The sequence below is a fragment of the Sphaeramia orbicularis genome, chromosome 22, assembly GCF_902148855.1.
Source record: "Sphaeramia orbicularis chromosome 22, fSphaOr1.1, whole genome shotgun sequence".
NCBI classification, from domain to species: Eukaryota; Metazoa; Chordata; class Actinopteri; order Kurtiformes; family Apogonidae; genus Sphaeramia; species Sphaeramia orbicularis.
Window position 1 is genome coordinate 54,372,729 of NC_043978.1, and position 20,973 is coordinate 54,393,701.

Here is a 20,973-nt window from a genome sequence, read left to right on the forward strand (position 1 = left end):
ATGATCACAAACTGAGGTTCAAATCATGGTCATGTGACTTACTGCAGGAAGAAAATCTGGGAAATAAAAACTAATGCAAAGCTAAAATGCTAAAGCAAAGCTAATTTAGCGCATGCATCCCTTCCAACAAAAATATTTTCCAACTTCTGTCAACACAACAGTCCACAGATTGTATGAGTGCAGTAAGTCGCAGATCTAAAGAAATAATTAGGGAGAATCGGATTTGACAAAATCACTGAGAAAAGACGACAAATCACCTTTAAAAAACTGGCTACATGTGACCACGGAAAGGCAGTCACTATGCTAAGCTAAGCTAACAGAAGGGCTGCCACAACTGAATAAATGTTTCTCATGTAAACCTTTATTCAGGTTTAACATTTCCATGGAAACAGAAGAGAAAATACTTTAGTTCCAGATTAATTTCTTCTGGAAAAATAAATCGGATTTAAAACACATCATGTAACCGTACCCACTGACTGAGAGTCCAAGGCAAAAGAATACAGTGTACATTTTTCTTTGAGCACAGGAGAGCAACATTTGTGGCAGGATCAGATATGATTTATATCCTCTGCATTCCAGCCGTACTTTGTTGGATGTATGAGGAAGATGTGGCTGAGCTGCATACAGTAAAAGAAAACAGTGACATAAACCTGCACATCCTAGTTTAGGTAATGGGTCAAAGATCTAAGTAGAGGAGAAAATAAATCAATTCATAATAGCTTTTATTTACAAGTGGAACATTTGAAGCATCTGCCGCTATTGGACTGAGCTGCTAAAACAAGTTGACTGATGTTTAAAGGTGGATATAATAATGATGTCTAACAGCAAAACCACTAATAGTTGATTAATTGGCTGATAATCACTACCCCCCTAAAAAAAAATCTACATACGATCGAATGTACTATTTCTCAAACAGCATTCTGACCTGTTGTGCTCCCATTTTGTATGAATATGATCACTTCTAGCTGCAAAGTGCCAACATGGCAATGGTCAAACTGCAGTCAACTGGCTTCAGACTGGTAGCTCAGAAACCAGTGGGTGACATCATGATTCTATTCACAAATCAGATATTGAACTGAACATTTAAATCAAGTAAGTGTACCTGGATCCATGAACACCGATGGAATTTCATAAATATGAAACTTTAAGTGTTATCCTATATACTAATATTATTATTTTCCACCACATTCAGTTTATCAGTGTCTGTTTTTTTAAATTTTATTTTTTATTTCTTTATTTGCACATCATAAACCAGCAAGAAAGAAAAAAAAACAAACATTCAAACAAAATAACATTATTGTGCAGGAGAGGTTAGAAGCCAAAAAAGGCTTTTTTGAATACCTCCCCAGAAATGAACAATACAGAAGAAAAAAGAAAAAAAAAATTTAAAATACAATGTAACTGAATTAATAAACTAAAGTGAAAACAATAAAAATGTAAATCACATTAAAAATCATCAAATACAAAACAAATGACATACAGCCTTACATTTTTTTCATGAATTAAAGTCATTTTCAGAAGCTTTTTAAACAATAATAAAGTAGATGTTGATTGAAGTTCCGGTCGTAGATTATTCCACAGATTTGGTCCTCTATCTATCTATCTATCTATCTATCTATCTATCTATCTATCTATCTATCTATCTATCTATCTATCTATCTATCTATCTATCTATCTATCTATCTATCTATCTATCTATCTATCTATCTATCTATCTATCTATCTATCTATCTATCTATCTATCTATCTATCTATCTCTAACCTGTAAAATTATCTATGATCACTTATCATAAATGGACAACGATCAATTGGGCACATTTTTTAAATGTAATCATATATATATATATATATATATATATATATATATATATATATATATACACACACACACACACACACACACACACACACACACACACACACACACATATATATATATATATATATATATATATAAAGCAAGCCCTTTTCATTACATTAAATGTTACATTTACTTCCTGTATTGTGTATGTATGTATTTGTGTGTGTTCTTAATATTTACTGATCTAAATGGCCAATTGATTGTGGATATTTAAGATGGCAACTTTCTTTTAGCCTATTTATCACAAGTCTGACTTAGAGCTTTGACTGAAAACATTACACAAGCAAATAAAAGCCTTCAGGAGGAGATATTTGATGTATGACTCTATTTTTCACTCAGTTAAATAAATGCCTAGGCCAACCCAGTATTTTTGGAGGTACGTTCCTACTGGACACTCTCTGACCATCTACACCTGACAAAGCACAGCATATGTTAATTATGTGCAGCAGTGACATAGAACATCATGTGCAGAATACTCCAAGTCACCAAAAGAGCCAATTATCAGTCCCAATAAGCAATCACAAGAGTTCAAGAAAAGAAAAATAAACTAATGAGTCCCCTCCAGTGTCATACACAGCTAGATTCACAGGACAATTTGGAAATTCTAACAGCATTTTGGATCTGGTTTTGTGTTGGCCTGGTGGTCTTGGCATTACACATACCATAAAGCTGCAACATCCCTTTTTGTCACTTTTTTATTGTTCAGTATGTAATAAAGGAAAAATGCCAGATACATTGTCTTTAAAAACTTACATCATAAACTTTAATGCTGGGACAGATGTTGCCGTAGAGCTGGAACTGGCAGTCACAACTGGATGACTACATTTGAACTATAGATAGAGGTGGACATAAATAGCAGATGTGTATTTGTATGTCATAGTGCAGCACCTGTAATCATTATCAGTGAAGGGCTTCACATTCCAGTCCACTAATTACAGAGTGGAGGCATTATGTGCTTTGATTTCACTCGACCCTGACTGTGCTGCAACCACAGCGCTGCCCCCCTGCTGTCCCATCCCTCTTTTTTTCTGAGTCTCCACATTCACACATGTATGTCTCCTCATCCTTCATCTCCTCTATTACCCATTTTCCAGCCTCTTATGAGTGCCTTTTTGCACTTTCAGTCATGCAAGAACTTTAGAAGTACAGAAAGGTAACCTTGTTCTGAAAGAACAGAACAGTCACCTTAACCTCCTGCCCTTATTGGTGTAGTTGTCCTTGTAAAATAGAACCACTGTTCCTGTTCTATGGATGTGCAACCTCCTCTGCAATTATATGTGCACCTTCAGAGTCGAGTATCTCCTGAGCAGGGCTGTCAAACATGCGTCCCGGGGGCTAAATGCGTCCCACCAAAGGGTCCAGTTCAGCCCCCGGGATGTTTTTGCCAAGTGAAAAAATTCCACAGTCTTGAACTGAATTAAGCGAAAAAAAAAAAATTGGCTTGAATTAAGGAAAAAATCTTGAATTAACCCCCCACCCCCACCCCCACCCAAAAAAATCTTCAATTAAATAAAAAAAATCTTCAATAAACCCCCCAAAAAATCTTCAATTAAGCCAAAAAAATCTCAAATTTAGCAAAAAATCTTGAATTAAGCCAAAAAAACTTAAATTAAATTTTTAAAAAAATTGAATCAAGCATAAAAGAAAACAATCTTCAATTAAGTAAAAAAAAAAAAATCTTCAATTAAGCAAAAAAAATCTCAAATTTAGCAAAAAAAAACAACCCTTGAATTAAGCCAAAATAAATAAATAAATAAATCTTCAATTAAGTTAAAAAAAAATCTTGAATTAATCCAAAAAAAACTTAAAGAAAAAAAAAAAACTTGAATTAAGCCAAAAAAAAAAAAAATCTAGAATTAACAACTTCATTTTTTTTTTTCTTTGTTTTAGTGCAAAAAACAACATTAAATTATGAAAATATTTACATTTACAAACTATCCTGTAACAATAAAATGTGAAGAACCTGAACAAATATGAATAATCTGAAATGTCTAAAGAAAATTAAGCACAATTTTAACAATTTTTCTGCCTGTTCCTCAGTGTTTAGTGTCTTTGTAGATCTGATCCATAATGCACATGGACTAATGAGAAGTTGAGGAATAATATTATTAAAATTGCACTAAATTGTCTTACGTTTTTGAATTTGAATATCAGTTTTTTCAGGGTTTTTTTTTTTTTTTTTTGGATAGTTTATAAAAGTAAGCATTTTCATAATTTAATGGTTTTTTTACACTAAAACAAAGACTAAAATTTGGAGTTGTCATTATTTATAGGTTATTATGTTATTACTTTTCTGGTCCGGATGCAACAGTTGTTTCAAGTTGTTTTGTTGAAACTGTTGAAGGTGTTTAATAAACACATTAAGTGCATATATATATATATATATTCCCTTCTTTCTTGAGTCTGTTTGAAATGAAACGCGATTAATATAGATTAAAAATGAATGATATTTAATCGTAATTAATTGAAATTAATCCACAGTAACCCTGTGATTAATCTGACTAAAAATTTTAATCGTTTTACTGCATTAGTATGTTCATAATTAAATGTACAACGTTTACTGCAGTGGCATGAAGTTAACAGAATAAACAATAACATTGTTTTTATCATAATTATTAATATTCAATGTAATCCTCAACTCATTGAAATGTCAATAATGTTATCCTAAATGATAGATGTTTTTTGTCATCACTGAGTAGGTACCCCCATGCTGCACAGTTCTGATGTCTGTTACATTTGCATGCATGTCCAAGAGATTGCAAAGACCAAAGCAAGAATCGTATAGCATGCATAAACAGTCTGTCAGTATTTCCTTAAGCTTAATTAACCCTTTCATGCATGAATTATGACAGCCGTATTAAGATTTTTTTTTCCTCAGTGTTTTTATTCCTCTTTAGGCTTAAAAAAACAATTTAATTGCAATTTTTTTTATGAACCTATTTTTCATGGAGTTACAAAAATGTCCACTCAGCTGGACACCATGCATTTAATTTTTGAAGCAAAAAAACATGCATTTACTGTCTGAAACGATGAAATTAATTTTTTGAATGCTGCTAATCTGATATTTTCTCACATTTTTAACATACTATAATACTACTTATTACTCACTCAGAAAATATACAACAAAAAAACAACTTTTTGTTTTTAAAAAATGTGTTAATTACAGTCTAATAACAATTAGCAATTCATTTACTCTCAAATATTTGACTGCAGATCAGGTTTATCAAGAACAGGAAAGTTACAGTAATGCTATGAATTACAGTGTATGGGATGATGCACAAGGGTCAAAACACAGGATTCCAAATCTCTCTGACGGGACATTTTAGAGACAGTTTGACAGATTAGTGTTGCTAAATGACCCAAAGTTTTACTTTTAAATTAATTTTTGCTTTAGTTGGACCATAAGGGATTATCAGAAACAAGGAGCTCTCTGACGGGACATTACTGTGTTTTGACCAAAAAGCGTCCACTGTGTAGGTTGATATACAAGTAAAACAACAACATCCATGAACATACAAGAGAATAGTTGTCCACTGTAGTGACCAATATGCATGAAAGGGTTAAGCATCCACAAACATATGCCTGTCCAAGGTTATTATCGTTAACGAAAACTAATGAAATGACGAAAACTAGAATTGTAAAAACATTTTCGTTAACTGAAATAAATAAAAACTAGAATTAAAAGACAAAAACGATAACTAACTGAAACTGTATTGAGTGTTTATAAAACTAACTAAAACGTATAAAAATTATGGATAGAATTCCCTTCGTTTCCGTCTTTGTACATGTCGGACTGATATGAAATCGATTTATTTCCCTCAAGCAATTTTAGCTGCTGGCACTGAATGATATTTAACGGTCTGTCACTTCTCGTCACTTGTCGTTTAGACTCAGCTTTTCGTCCCTACTCTACCTGGAAACATGGAGACTGAAGTTGGGAGAAAGCAGCAGAGTCCTTTCTGGGATTTATTTGAATACGACGACAGAAGAAGAGAAACGATATAAAGAAACTAAAACTAAACTAAAACTAAGCATTTAGAAAATAACGAAAACTAATAAAAACTAGCAAACCTGCTCTAAAAACCAATTAAAACAAACTGAATTAGAGAAAAAAAAGTCCAAACTAAATAAAACTAAACTAGAATGAAAAATCCAAAACTATTAGAACCTTGACTGTCAGAAGTCCTCACCCTTATTTCTCCTCAGTGATACTTTTTGAGAGCAGAGTGCTGTCCGGACATGACATGTCTGGTAAATTCAGAAAGAAAAAGGGTGAAAGAAGACAAAGACAATGATAACGGTATAAGCAGGCGGTGCTTCTTCTGTATCCTGTTCATTAGTCTTTTCAAAGCAGTATTTTATGGTCTGACTCTAAATGTCACCAATCAGATGTTAAACAGAATACAAATGGACCAGGGAGCTGGAATGACCCATTTTAAAGCAACTATAAAGACAAATATAAAACATTATGTCTTTTTTAGCATCTGTGGGATAGTTATCGCATTTCCCCTTTTGCTGGAATGTTTGCATCTTGGCCTCTGAAGGCAGGACTTGAGACAAGACAGGCCAGTGTAGTAATACTGACTCTCAGGTTTCTGTTCGGAGACACGCAGAGCAGTTTTCTTCTGTCTGGAGCGCGCTGTGTTATAGCCAGTGGTTACCTGCTGTCAGGGGAGTCTCCAAAATCCTCCAGCATTTCCTCACATCAAAGTGGTTGTTACTGTCCCGGACCAGTCTATCACCAGGTTATCCTGACCTAGCTCGTCTGGCCTACCATCATCTGTCACTGCCCTGTTTTAACTCACAATCCTGGACATGTTTAATTGCAGGTTGTGTTGAAATTGTGTAGCGGTCTACTTTTTTCCCAATGAAAAAAATTAAGAGTACTTGCTTTTTTAGAAGTATTTTTCAGAACTTCTATTTGTGGGTCCGCTCACTTTATTTATTTATTTTTTTACTTTAGCTGAAATTAAAATTATAGCCCTAACATTAGTACTATAATTCCTGTTAACAACATTTGGCAAAGGTTAAGAGACCCTAGTTTAAACACCCAAGAAATCCTTTCAGTTATGCAGCCACTTTCTGGAAATGCCAGTGAAGCTGCTCATTTTTTCCACCTATCTCCTCCATGTCGGCATTAGCGGCTTTCTAAATATGCTGCAGCCTACTCTAACATATAGACGAATCTGTCAACCGCAGGATTGCAAAGCTTCAAACATCAGAGTCTGAGCATTGGCCTTGCTTGTCTGTGTGTCTTTTTGTGCAGCTTCTAATGCTTCCCTATAATGGTAATGCAACCTGATCAGAGGTTTTAGAGCAGGGGTGTCAAACTCATTTTCTTCCGTGGGCCACATTCAGCTCAATTTAATCTGAAGTGGGCCGGACCAGTAAAATAATAGCATGATAGCCAATAAATAATGACAACTCCAAATTATTTTACTGCAAAAAATAACATTCAGTTATGCCAAATTGACATTTACAAACTATCCAAACAAAAAGGATGTGAAAAACCTGAAAAAAAAAAAAGGAATTTGTTATGAAATGTAAGTACAATTTTATCAATATTATGCCTCGACTTATCATTTCTACATATGCATTACAGATCAGATCTACAAAGGCACAAAACATTTAGTAACAGGCAGAATATTGTTAAAATTCCACTTAATTTTCTTTAGACATTTCAGGTTGTTCATGTTTGTTCAGGTTATTCACATTTTATTGTTAAGGGATAGTTTGTTCATGTAAACATTTTCTTAATTTAATGTTTTTTGCACTGAATCAAAGAGAAAAAAAAATTGGCGTTGTCATTATTTATAGGTTATTATGACATTATTTTTGAGTTTGATGCCCTAACTTGCACTTTGCAAATTCAAACCGTGGGCCGGATTGGAACCTTTGGCGGGCCGGTTTTGGCCCCCGGGCCACATGTTTGACACCTGTGATGTAGAATATACTGGCGTCTGGACCAAGGCTCTAATAGTTTTGGATTTTTCATTATAGTTTAGTTTTATTTAGTTTTGACTTTTTTTCTCTAATTCAGTTAGTTTTAATTGGTTTTTAGAGCAGGTTTGCTAGTTTTTAATTAGTTTTTGTTATTTTCTAAATGCTTAGTTTTAGTTTTTTTAATCTCTTTTCTCTTCTTCTCTGTCGTTGTATTCAAATAAATCCCAGACAAGACTCTGCTGATTTCTCCCAACTTCAGTCTCCATGTTTCCAGGTAGAGTGGGGACGAAAAGCTGACTCTAAACGACAAGTGATGAGAAGTGACAAACCATTAAATATCATATGGTGCCAGCAGCTAAAACTGCTAGAGCAAAATAAATCGCTTTCGTATCAATCCGACGTTGACAAAGACGAAACAAAGGGAATTTTATCCGTAATTTTTATCTGTTTTAGTTAGTTTTGTAAACACACAATACAGTTTCAGTTAGTTATTGTTTTTTTTCTTTTATTTACATTTTTTATTTATTTCAGTTAACGAAAATGTTTTTACAATTCAATTTTGGTCATTTCGTTAGTTTTCGTTAATGATAATAACCTTGGTCTGGACCATGAATGTCCCATCGTAGCCCTCTTTTACAGCTTTTACTTCCTTGGCTTTTCTTTTTTTTTTTATACTTTATTTTTAACAGATTTTACATTTTTTAACAAACAGACAGTGAAACAAAAAAGTAAAGACATACGAAACAAGAGACGTCAACAAGCACAGACAGGGCAGTATCAAAACTTAAAATACAACAATAAAGAAGTGGGTCAGTGAGTCCCAGTGTTCTCCCATCCTGATCAGAGGGTTGAGTTAGTTTGGGTTTTGTCCTGTTTCAGTCCATGTCACACCATTCACATATATTCTCATGTTGCATCAGATCATGTCCTGTAAACCTGCTGACAGAATTACATCCATCAGTTTCATAAACATTTGTGCACATTTTCCTGGAATACATATTTACACATGTTGATGGTAAAACACACAGATGTTGACATATATGTGTATATGTGAAAAATAAGGTGTTGTCCTATTGGGGCATCACATCTTCTGGGATAGATGTCCATTTGAGCCAATAATTAGTACATTTGTCCAAATTATGGTTCAAGGCGAAAGTTAGTTTTTTTCCATATTGTATATTTCTTTAATAATTCCAATCCATTCCTTCTTTGCTGGGGGTTCTTGGCTCAGCCATTTTCTTATTATGGCTTTTTTCCAGGCTGCCATCATTATATTAATCAGGTATTTGTCTGTAGAGTTGACTGTGGGTGGTAGATTTCCAAGATAAACTGTGCAGAAATCATGTTTAACCCTTTCATGCATGAATTATCAGAACCTTAGTCGAGATTTTTTTCCTGAATGTTTTTATTCCTCTTTAGGCATGAAAAAAACAATGCGATTTCAATTTTTTTATGACCCTATTTTTTAAGGAGTTACAAAAATGTCCACTCAGCTGGACGCCATGCTTTAAATTTTTGAAGCAAAGAAACCATCATCAGGTAGTAGTAGTAGTAGTAGTAGTAGTAGTAGTAGTAGTAGTAGTAGTAATTTATTCATCCATTTAACAAAACATAATATATACATGCATAAAGTTTGGATTTCTATATTAAACATGGGTAAAAAGGCTGAAACAATAGCTTATTTGTGCCTGTTTACAAGAAGGAAAGCTCCAGAAACAAAAAAAGATAACAAGATGGCACCGTTTTGAACAATAATAAAATAAAACAAATTCCACTGGTCTACAAGGAAAATGCTTCCAGAATAAAAGTAATGAAATTTTACCACATGAGAGTCACTGATAAAGAAAACTCAAGTCAAAAATGCTGGTTGGCTGAACTTTCCAAGATACAGCCTTGGGTCAAAATGTGAAATTCAAGAATTAACGAGAGAATGGGTTTGACTCCAAAGGAATATTTGTCTCAGAGCTACAAGATCTACTTCCAAACACTGTCTGCACATTAGAATACATTCACTGTACAGGTTCTATTTAGTGGCAGATTTATAAAACTATTATATAAATGTACATAAACCAATATATATGTGTAATAACACTTAATCATATACCATGAAAACATCAGCAAACCAGCACTTTTGTCATTTATTTTCCAATTAATCTTATTAAAATACGTAACATTTAACAAATTTAATCTCTGAAGCAAATCATTTCTAAAAAATTGTAGACCAGTGTAATATAATCAAAGCTAAATCTTAGATTCGTACTAATAATTGGCTTACTTTATCCTAATATTTCATATTTATTGAATACCTTAGTTTAAAACATCCTTCTAAATGTGGTGACATGCATGTTTTTAATTCTTTATCAAAAGTGATATACTGTGTGAAAACTATGAAATAAAAACATATTTCATTCAGCTAATCTGATGTTTTCTAACATTTTAACATTCTCAAATACTAGTTATTACTCACTTCATGGAGATAATGTACAACAAAAAAAAAGTTTTTGAATAAGAAAACTGTTACTTACAGTTTAATAACAACTAGGAATGGATTTACACTAAAACATGTTAGTGCAGATCCGGTTTATTAAGAACAGTAACATTACAGTAATGGTATGAACTGCAGTTTATGGGATCATGCATAAGTGTCCACTGTGTTGGCTGATATGGAACTAAAACAACCAAACCCATGAATATACAAGAGAACAGCTGGAGAAGAACTGACCACTGGAGTGAGCACTGTGCATGAAAGGGTTAATCTCAAACCCCATTATTGTGTTCATCATTTTCATTGTTTCAATCTAGTAAGGTCTAATTCTTGGACAATCCCAGAAAATGTGAAAATGATCTGCAAGGGCGTTCCCACATTTTCTCCCACAATTCCCATTACTCGGTAGGCCTTTTTGTATTTGTTTGAATTTGGGGGTAATGAAAAATCTGACAAAATTTTTCCAGGATAATTCCTTCCAATGACCTGAATTTGACGTGCCTGATTAGGTTTTACAAATGTTTCCAAATACTCCCTTGGCTTTTCAAGCTGATGATAAATATGCAAAGTATTTTGTCCCACATTTATCTGCACCACAACCTGACTTACAGGGGTCTGTCTGACATCTATAAGCTTCTGGTGCTGCTGAAAGTCAACATAACCAGATAAAGCTTTGGCAGCCGGCCATGTCACAAGCTAAAGGTTTATCACTTCCCCTCTCCTTGCGTCTTGCATCTTCTTCATCTGTAGCTTTATTTTCCTCTTCTTCATGCTAAAGGCTTGTCTTTATTGGTTTTCCTCTTGGCATTTTAGAAGATTGTCTTTTTTTTTCACAGTTTAATTCATCAAAATTCCCTTTCCTGGCTGTGCTTGTCATGTCATTGTGGTCAAATGAAATTAACATCAAGTATCACATTTCTATTTTTTATGGTTTTGTGTTTGTTGGAGAATTCAGACAGTCTTTCTCTTTTTACCAGAGATTTGCCAGATGTGTCAGTATTGTGCTTTCAAAACCATTAATCTAAAGAACTTTTTTTTTTCTTTTTTTTCTTGGTGCTCACACATTTCAGCGTGAAGCCTGATTGGATGGCTGAGGTCATGATTGGATTGGTTGGTGGAGTTTGCCATGTTGGATCATTTAGGTCAGAAAGTGCTCTTAACCTTGTGTATGAATGCAAAGGACTTTTACCGTCTTTATGATCCTGCTCATTAAAATTAACTGTCTGGCTGTAAAAAATAGATTTCCTCTTAAGTTCCCTTCTGGATCGTCTTATGCACTGCAGATCTAACATGAGAAATTGTTCAACTTTCATGCCTTCCCCCTGGTGATCCTTTTTTTCAGTCACATGCTTGTCTTTTTACTTTTTTTTGTCAAACCACTCACTGGGAGGAAAGACATAAGTGGATCAAGGCTCTCACTCACTGTAACAACTGGCCCAATTCCACAGCAAAGCACATAAATCATAACATCCATACGTGAAGAAAAACACATTTGAAATATTGTAGTGTAATAGATAAAGAAAAATGATTGGATTAGTTTGTTTTTTCCTATACATGGTGCTAAATGTATGTTAGACTGTCTGAATAGTTCAGGCCAGATTTACTAAAGCAACACAAATTAGTGTGAGGCTGCAATCCAGGAAAAAAGCCGATGGGAGTACCCAGATGTGCGCGGCGATTTACTAATTTATGAACAAAGACACAGTCAGCTCATTTCAGAAACACAATTTACCAAAGTAATCATCACCAGATAATGCATATAGACACAGTTGATGACAACACAGAACAGATTTTACATGTTACTGTCTTAGGAAACAACAATGGAGAACAAGGAGATGAAGCAGAAGGTGCAACAATTACAATAGCTTGAAATACTTTGCAATTAACCCTTTCATGCATTAATTATGAGAAGCTTAATCAAGATTTTTTTTCCTTGGTGTTTTTAATTCCTCTCTAGGCATGAAAAAACAAACAATGTGATTGAATTTTTTTTATGAACCTATTTTTCATGGCGTTACAAAAATATCCACTCAGCTGGACACCATGAGTTTAATTTTAGAAGCAAAGAAACGTATTTACTGATATACTGCATAAAAACTATGAAATAAAAACATTAATACTGCTAATCTGATGTTTTCTCACATTTTAACATACCTGCATGGAGATAATTTGCCAAAAAAAAAAACCTTTTTGTTAAAAAAAAGAAGAAAAAAAAGGTTAATTACAGTCTAATAACAATTAGAATTTTTTTTACACTCAAACATGTTTCTGCAGATCAGGTTTATGTAGAACAGCAAATTGACAGTAATGGTGTGAATTACAGTGTATGGGATGATGCATAAGTGTCCACTGTGTTGGCTGATATGGAAATAAACCAACAAAATCCATAAATATACAAGAGAACAACACCTTTGAACAGCTGTCCACTGTAGTGACCACTGTGCATGAAAGGGTTAAAATGTCCAGCCTTTTCATTAAGGACCTAATCCTGATCCTAAATCAGCTCCAAAAACTGAAACAATACATTTGTTGTTGACCAGTGTAACCAATAGTCTCTGATAACGGTTCTATCACAGTTGTGACAGGTACATCGTGGGTAAGGATGCACCGATACCACTTTTTTCCAGACTGAGTACGAGTACTTACATTTGAGTACTTGCTGATACCGAGTACCGATACGAGTACTCCATAATCCCATTCCAGTTGTTCGTTCCTTTTGTAAATGTGCTTTATTGTCGTTGTCATTAGTCTGACTGGAACAAAGTGCTGCTACTGACATTTAATGTGTTGGAATGAGCGTTTGACAATTAATCCACCAGGGGGCGCCGCTCTGAATTAACCATACTGGACAAATACCACGAAGAAGAGGAAAGTTTAATGAAGAAGAAGAACAAGAAAGCCAGTAATAAACCTGTAGACGACAGAGGGAACACTACTGTGATACTAATGTTACAGTGTTTTCTCTGGTAAGGTTTAAAAGTTTAGCTTCAGCAGGAAGAGAAAAGACAAATGAGTGATCAGTTTGGTTTTCACTTCCACTGGCGGCGGTCCGCACCGCTCCGTACTCCCGCTGGTATTCTCCGTCTGGGTACTCATCCTCCATCAGCTGGAAAACAGATGGAATGTACGCAGAGGACGGACAGAAGGCTGCGTCTGTATCTGTGTCTGAACGGTACTGTCAGTCAGCCTTACTTTGATCAGCCTCATTTATTTGGTTCCATCTCCACACTCTTCACACTCACACACATTATTCCACCGCCGCGTACCTGCTGAATGTCACACGGCAGTAAGTGGTATCGGTGCATTTGTATCGGATTACTTTTACGAGTACGAATACGAGTACACACACTGAGTACACTGGTCTACAAGGAAAATGCTTCCAGAATAAAAGTAATGAAATTTTACCACATGAGAGTCACTGATAAAGAAAAATCCAGTCAAAAATGCTGGTTGGCTGAACTTTCCAAGATACAGCCTTGGGTCAAAGTGTGAAATTCAAGAATTAACGAGAGAATGGGTTTGACTCCAAAGGAATATTTGTCTCAGAGCTACAAGATCTACTTCCAAACACAGTCTGCACATTAGAATACATTCACTTTACAGGTTCTATTTAGTGGAAGATTTATAAAACTATTATATAAATGTACATAAACCAATATATATGCGTAATAACACTTAATCATATACCTTGAAAACATCAGCAAACCGGCACTTTTGTCATTTATTTTCCAATTAATCTTATTAAAATACGTAACATTTAACACATTTAATGTCTGAAGTAAATCATTTCTTAAAAACTGTAGACCAGTGGTATCGGAGCCGATCCCTGATACTCGTATCGGAATGGGTGCATCCCTAATAGTGGGTTAAGGCATAATGGCAGGACTAACAGGAAATTGACATCAGTAAATCCCAAACCTTTGTACTCTCCAATGAAAACTACTGCTATACATTTGTTGTAAAGTCAAGGACAAAAGTAACTATCCATACCTTTCCAGTGCTGAATTTGATTTGAGTGTCATAATACCATTTTTTAGGAGTGTCTTAATAAAGAAGTTTAAATCTGGCCCTAAATATCATTTGATATCAGTAGACATTAAATTTTAAAAGTGAACAAGCCGTCAAGATTGCTTGACTCTGAAGGCCACTGTGGGATTACTTGTTATTTAATAGGGCATATTTTTAAGAGATCCCTTTAAAAAGCTTAGCCTGTTCCTTTAAAAGTAGACCCTCTGCCTTTTGATCAACCCGAAACTCCCCTGACATTTTCCCATAGGCACTTTTTAAACACCATCATTAATGAGCCTCACCTCAACATCACGTCTTTTCTGAGGTGACAGCCCATCTTATTGGGCCCTGGTTCGAGCCCATTACCACTGGGGTCTAGCAGCGGACACGGCCTTGTAAGGCCCTCAAACACCATTGGCCCTGTCTATAAAAATACAAAGAATGAGGCTCTAGCCTGCTGCTCCACCCCTCATTTACCTTTTTGTCGTCTTTGTGGACACCTACAAGTTGTATTTTATAGGCAGTGGAGGTCAGGTGGAGGAGGTGTTCAGGATTATTTACCCCAGAGTGCTTGTCTCACTCCCAGAAACATCAACCTGCCCTCATCTTAACCCTCACCTGGGCTCAGCTCTGGGCTTGTAAAGCACACAGGGAGAGTGTGGATGTGGGAATGGAGAGAGGGACTCTTGATGAACTCACAGATCTCATCACCTTTGAGTATGCTGTATCTTCAAGAGCTTCTGTGGATGATTGAAGTAGATGTTCCAAAAAGTATGTTTTAAAGAGGCCCAAGGGTTTTCCTTGTGTCTGCAGAGTTTATGATCTGCATGGCTTATTCCAAGGCCGTGTGAGTCCACCAGAGTCAAGGATGCTTCTTCAAGTCAGCAGGTTTATCTTCTTCTTCAAGGAGGTTAATAGAAACTGCAGCTCTGTCAAAAATCCCCCAGAACTTGCTGAAACTTTGATTTTTCTTTATCACAACTGGGTGCTGTGAAAAGCAACACTAGCAGCTTCTTAGCCAGGGGCCTGATGGTTCCCCCTGCTGCCTCAAGTTCCCCTGGTCCTCCCTATTATCTCCCACTCCCTGGGCCTTGCTGTTTGGTCCTTGGCTTTTATGGCAGGGTAGAAGAGGGCCATGAGGAAATGAGGTGACCCTGAGGTCACACGTGGAGTCAGAGGGCTGGAACTGGACCACAGCCCTGCCAACCTCACCCTCTCTTCTTCTGTTTACATGGAAACGTTAAACCCGAATAAAGGTTTACATGAGAAACGTTTATTCGGTTCTGGCGGCCCTTCTGTTAGCTTAGCTTAGCATAGTCACTGCATTTCCATGGTCACACGTAGCTAGTTTTTTAAAGGTGATTTGTCGTCTTTTCTCAGTGATTTTGTCAAATCCGATTCTCCCTAATTATTTCTTTAGATCTGCGACTTACTGCACTCATACAATCTGTGGACTGTTGTGTTGACGGAAGTTGGAAAATCTTTTTGTTGAAGGGATGCATGCGCTAAATTAGCTTTGCTTTAGCATTTTAGCTTTGCATTAGTTTTTATTTCCCAGATTTTCTTCCTGCAGTAAGTCACATGACCATGATCTGAGCCTCAGTTTGTGATCATATTGACCCCAGCGGACTAAAGGAATGATTAGGGAGAACTGAATTTACCAAAATCACTCCTAAAATACTACAAATCACCTCTAAAAGCCTGGCTACCTCTGACCAGAGGAATGAAGCCGTTATGCTAAGCTAGGCTAAGCTAAGCTAACACAAGGGCTGCAGTTCAAACTGTTTGTCCCACTTATCAAACTCATTAGTTCAGGACAAATGAATGAATCCAAAGCCAGTGTTGAACTGTTCCTTCAGGGTTTTCCAGGCTGGTAGATCCCATCAGAATATTCCACTGGAACGCTTTAGGAAGACTAGACTGCAGTACAGATTCTTCCACCAGCGCAGAATGTGTGCGACAGGACAAGACACTGAGCATGTGCAGAATGGAAAGAATAAAGTCCAAACAGAATAAAGGCTTTACATGTCCAGGAAGAATTTAAACCGCAATTAAAAGAGGATTAAACCAGTGACTTTAATCAGGTTTAAATTTAATCCCAACTTTTCTTCTTCAACTGGAATAAGGTGTTTACATGGACATCTGAAATAGGATCCAACCTTTAATCAGTTTAAACCAGGAAGAAAAGTTGTCACGTAAACTCACGGTCTTTCTGTCAGGGCTGGTTTGGGTCGGGACAGGCACAGAAAAAGGAGACAAGGGGAGACCTGGGACAAGGTGGCTTTCCATCCTTGACCCCAGCATCATGTGCCTTTAATTAAGCCCGATTTGAATTTGTTTACAAGCCCCAGTAGTCTTAAATCTTCCGGGCCCCCGGTCCCTCCCTCCGTACCCTCATTCCTCAGACCCCCTCATACCTGGAGTCATTCTTTTCTTCTTCTCTTTAATATGGTGTCAGACATCTATTTATTATGCTGTTTTAACTGGTTTTCAGGAACGGGTTACAAGCTATTTGGGAATCCTGAAATTGGATTTGAGGGACACCCCTCTAAGATGTTAATCTGTTAGCGATATGAAAGGCCGCTCACCCCACTAAACTGCACCCCCCCCCCCCTTCCAGTGGAACCTGGGGGCTCTTTATGGCCCCATCAGGCACCCGCGTGGACGACTTACTGCTGACCTTGTGACCTGGCAGTTGAAGCCATATGAGGAGGGAATCTTTCTCTTGTCCCGTTTCTTCTTTCCCTCTTAAATGTCGCCTCAGTTTCTCTTCTTACAAACACTGCTGCTATTTGTGGATTTTAATTCTTCAAGTTTTCATCTATCACTCTTCGAACCTTTCTATCATCTAATGGTCTTTGTTCACTGTGTAAACTACTGAGTATTTAACCACTGTGTAATCTTATCAGACTATTTACTTGACATATGGCAGCATTTAATGAGATTTCCTCTTATCGTCTTAGTAACTGACACTCTTCATCTCTAACAGGCACCTTTTTTTTTTCTTCTACCCCCCAACTGGTCTCCCATGTAAAAGATTTACACACAACTCACCGGCCCTTATTAGGGAGGTAACAGGGTGTTTGCTACACAATAGAAAGGCCCTCGACTGGCTCCATCATATTAAAAATTTACACGTAACTGAAGAGCTGTTACAATTGGCTTACTAGCATGTTAGTAGCCAAAAAGCTTGCTGCAAAAGGCCGGGTCCTGGGGAGTTGGGGTGGCTAATTGGATCGGTTGGGTTAAATAAATGTTTGAGTTCTCCCCTGCACTGGGGGGACCTGGTGGTAGGAGTCTCTCATCTTAGCCGCACAAGGAAAAAAGGGGAAATGAGGGGAAAAGGGAGAGGAAAATGAAGTGGAAACTTGCTCATTTTGATAAAGATACAAATTTGTGTAAAGTGTGTTTCACACACAGGCCTAGTGAGATCAATAAAGAAAGAAAATATGTAAATGAGAGTAATTAATAATAAAATCACAACCTTTTCACCTTCACCAGGTCACTCCCAAGCTATTTTAGAGTTAAGATTATATTTGTATCTTGTTTTAGCCAAATTAAACACAGAAATTATAAGATGTTCCCTGTCTAGTTACAGCCATACTGACATTACACTTCCTCTGTTTTAAACCTGAACTTAACCCACGCTAATGTTTGTGGTTCTTTGAAAAGAGTTTATGATAAATAGGGATGCACCGATACCACTTTTTTCCAGACCGAGTACGAGTCCTTACATTTGAGTACTTGCCAATACCGAGTACCAATATGAGTACTTAATAATCCTATTCCAGTTGTTAGTTCCTTTTGTAAATGTGCTTTATTGTCGTTGTCATTAGTCTGACTGGAACAAAGTGCTGCTACTGACATTTAATGTGTTGGAATGAGCGTTTGTCAATTAATCCACCAGGGGGCGCCGCTCTGAATTAACCATACTGGACAAATACCACGAAGAAGAGGAAAGTTTAATGAGAAGAAGAAGAAGAAAGTCAGTAATAACAAACCTGTAGTCGACAGAGGGAACACTACTGTGATACTAATGTTGCAGCGTTTTCTCTGTAAGGTTTAAAAGTTTAGCCTCAGCAGGAAGAGAAAAGACAAATGAGTGATCAGTTTGGTTTTCACTTCCGCTGGCGGCGGTCCGCACCGCTCTGTACTCCTGCTGGTATTCTCCATCTGGGTACTCATCCTCCATCAGCTGGAAAACAGATGGAATGTACGCAGAGGACGGACAGAAGGCTGCGTCTGTATCTGTGTCTGAACGGTACTGTCAGTCAGCCTTACTTTGATCAGCCTCATTTATTTGGTTCCATCTCCACACTCTTCACACTCACACATTCTTCCTCCTTCTCGTACCTGCTGCACTGAACTGGGAATGTCACACGGCTGTAAGTGGTGTTGGTGCATTTGTATTGGATTACTTTTACGAGTACAAATACGAGTACACACACTGAGTATCGGAGCCGATACCCAATACTTGTATCGGAATCGGTGCATCCCTAATGATAAATGGTCAAAAGTACCAGAGATTGAGATTGCAGAGGATTAAGGGGCGGATCTCAGAGGATCTCACTGCAGATATGGAATACAATATGAATAAGTGTCGAATCGCATGGAAATAAATACTGTTATCTTTTCATTATCTTGGAATATCTACAGAGGAATCAGGTTTTTGATGAAGGAATCCACTATGTTGTGCCATCAATTCTACAGTAACCTTGAATAGACGCTTCATTTTTCTGTTTCGTAGCAGGTGGCATCAAGTCTTGAGGTGGCTTACAGTCTGCCATCTGTCTGTTTGACCAAAAACTGTTTTACCAATTTTTCATTCTAGTTTAGTTTTATTTAGTTTTGACGTTTTTTTTTCTCTAATTCAGTTTGTTTTAATTAGTTTTTAGAGCAGGTTTGCTAGTTTTTATAAGTTTTCCTTTTGGTCTAAATGCTTAGTTTTAGTTTAGTTTTAGTTTTTTTATATCTTTTATCTTCTCCGTCATATTCAGATAAATCCCAGACAGGACTCTGCTGCTTTCTCCCAACTTTAGTCTCCATGTTTCCAGGTAGAGTGGGGACCAGAAGACGACTGGAAACCACAAGTGAACACAAGTGACGGACCATGAAGGGCCGCTAGCTAAAAGTGCTTGAGGGAAATAAATCGATTTCATATCAATCCGACATTGACAAAGATGAAAACGAAGGGAGTTTAATCCATAATTTTTATCTGTTTTAGTTAGTTTTGTAAACACACAATACAGTTTCAGTTAGTTATCGTTTTTTTCTTTTAATTCTAGTTTTTATTTATTTCAGTTAACGAAAATGTTTTTACAATTCTAGTTTTGGTCATTTCGTTAGTTTTCGTTAACGATCATAACCTTGGTTGGTTGCAACTACACTGTGAGATGTCACAAAATACAACAGTTTGAATCTTTAAAGCGGAAATTTTGTGAATGTCATGTTTGCAGTTGTAAAAGATTTAATGAAAACTTCAATGTTTTTGCAGGTTTCAGATCCAGAGGGGAACCAGTGACCCCACCAGCTACAAGAGCCTGGGTGATTGCTTTCGGACTATCTTCCGCAAAGAGGGGTAGGTTATCTGTGACTGCTTTTCAGTGAGAAAACTGAAAAACATGATTTAACCCAGTTTCTGCAGAACACTGCTGTCACCAGTCACTCTGTTTACTGTGTCTAAAATGGTCAATGGACATGGTGTTGTCACTCAAGGATAGGAGCTGGAGATTGAATGCCAGAACTCCAATTTCAGGAGCCACAGCCACCATTAAGAAAATCTGTCAATACAGCATTAGTGTTGTTTATGCTCTAATACTCCTGTCATGCCATCTGCTGAGGGAAGAGGATTATTTGTGGTGTCAAAAATGTTTATTCATTCATTCATTCATTCATTTTCTGAACCCGCTTTATCCTCAGTAGGGTCACGGGGAAAAAATCTTTTATGTTAGGCAAAAATGTTTTATGTTAGACAAAAGTGTTTTATGTTCGAAGAATTTTGAAGTGGCTGCTTTTTTTCCCCCATGAAAAACAAAAAAGAAAATAAAAAAAACTGAAAGGTGAAGTTGGACAATAGGCGTTTGAAAACTGAACATTTTACAGGTTTCAAGATTCAAATATTCAGTGCGTTTTATTGTCATGTGTACAGTAAAGAAACAGGTTTCCCTGTACTGTGACAATCTTACTTTGCTGTCCACACTGAATGCCAAGAGAATTTAAGATGTCTAAAAATAGAAATAGAATAATTTAACTAGGAAGACTGAGCATAAAATATGAACTACTATTACTAAGAAAAAGGAAGTATATTTACATTATATGTGCAATGTAAGGATAATTGTGCAAACTCTCAGAGATAAATTATATATAACATGTGCAATTATTAAGTATAAGGTGCATAACCAATGTCACAGCTGAAAATGTAAACACTGTAAACAGTCAGTCAGGCTACTGTTGTACCCTGTTATGGGTTTGGTTACTAAAAAAAAAAAAACAACTGCTGTAACCAAGGTTCTAATAGTTTTGGATTTTTCATTCTAGTTTAGTTTTATTTAGTTTGGACTTTTTTTCTGTAATTCAGTTAGTTTTAATTAATTTTTAGAGCAGGTTTGCTAGTGTTCGTTATTTTCTAAATGCTTAGTTTTAGTATTAATTTTAGTTTTGTCGTCTCTTTTCTCTT

General features: G+C 36.3%; 1 protein-coding gene across 2 annotated transcripts in view; it reads left to right on the forward strand.

Moving 5' to 3' along the window:
- Positions 1-20,973, forward strand: part of slc25a21 (solute carrier family 25 member 21) — a 345,575-nt gene that overhangs the window by 290,777 nt on the left and 33,825 nt on the right. For both annotated transcript variants that reach the window (XM_030127622.1, XM_030127623.1), the window contains exon 4: positions 19,792-19,875. In XM_030127622.1, the coding sequence (XP_029983482.1) occupies positions 19,792-19,875 (84 nt within the window). The remainder of the gene's footprint in view (positions 1-19,791; positions 19,876-20,973) is intronic.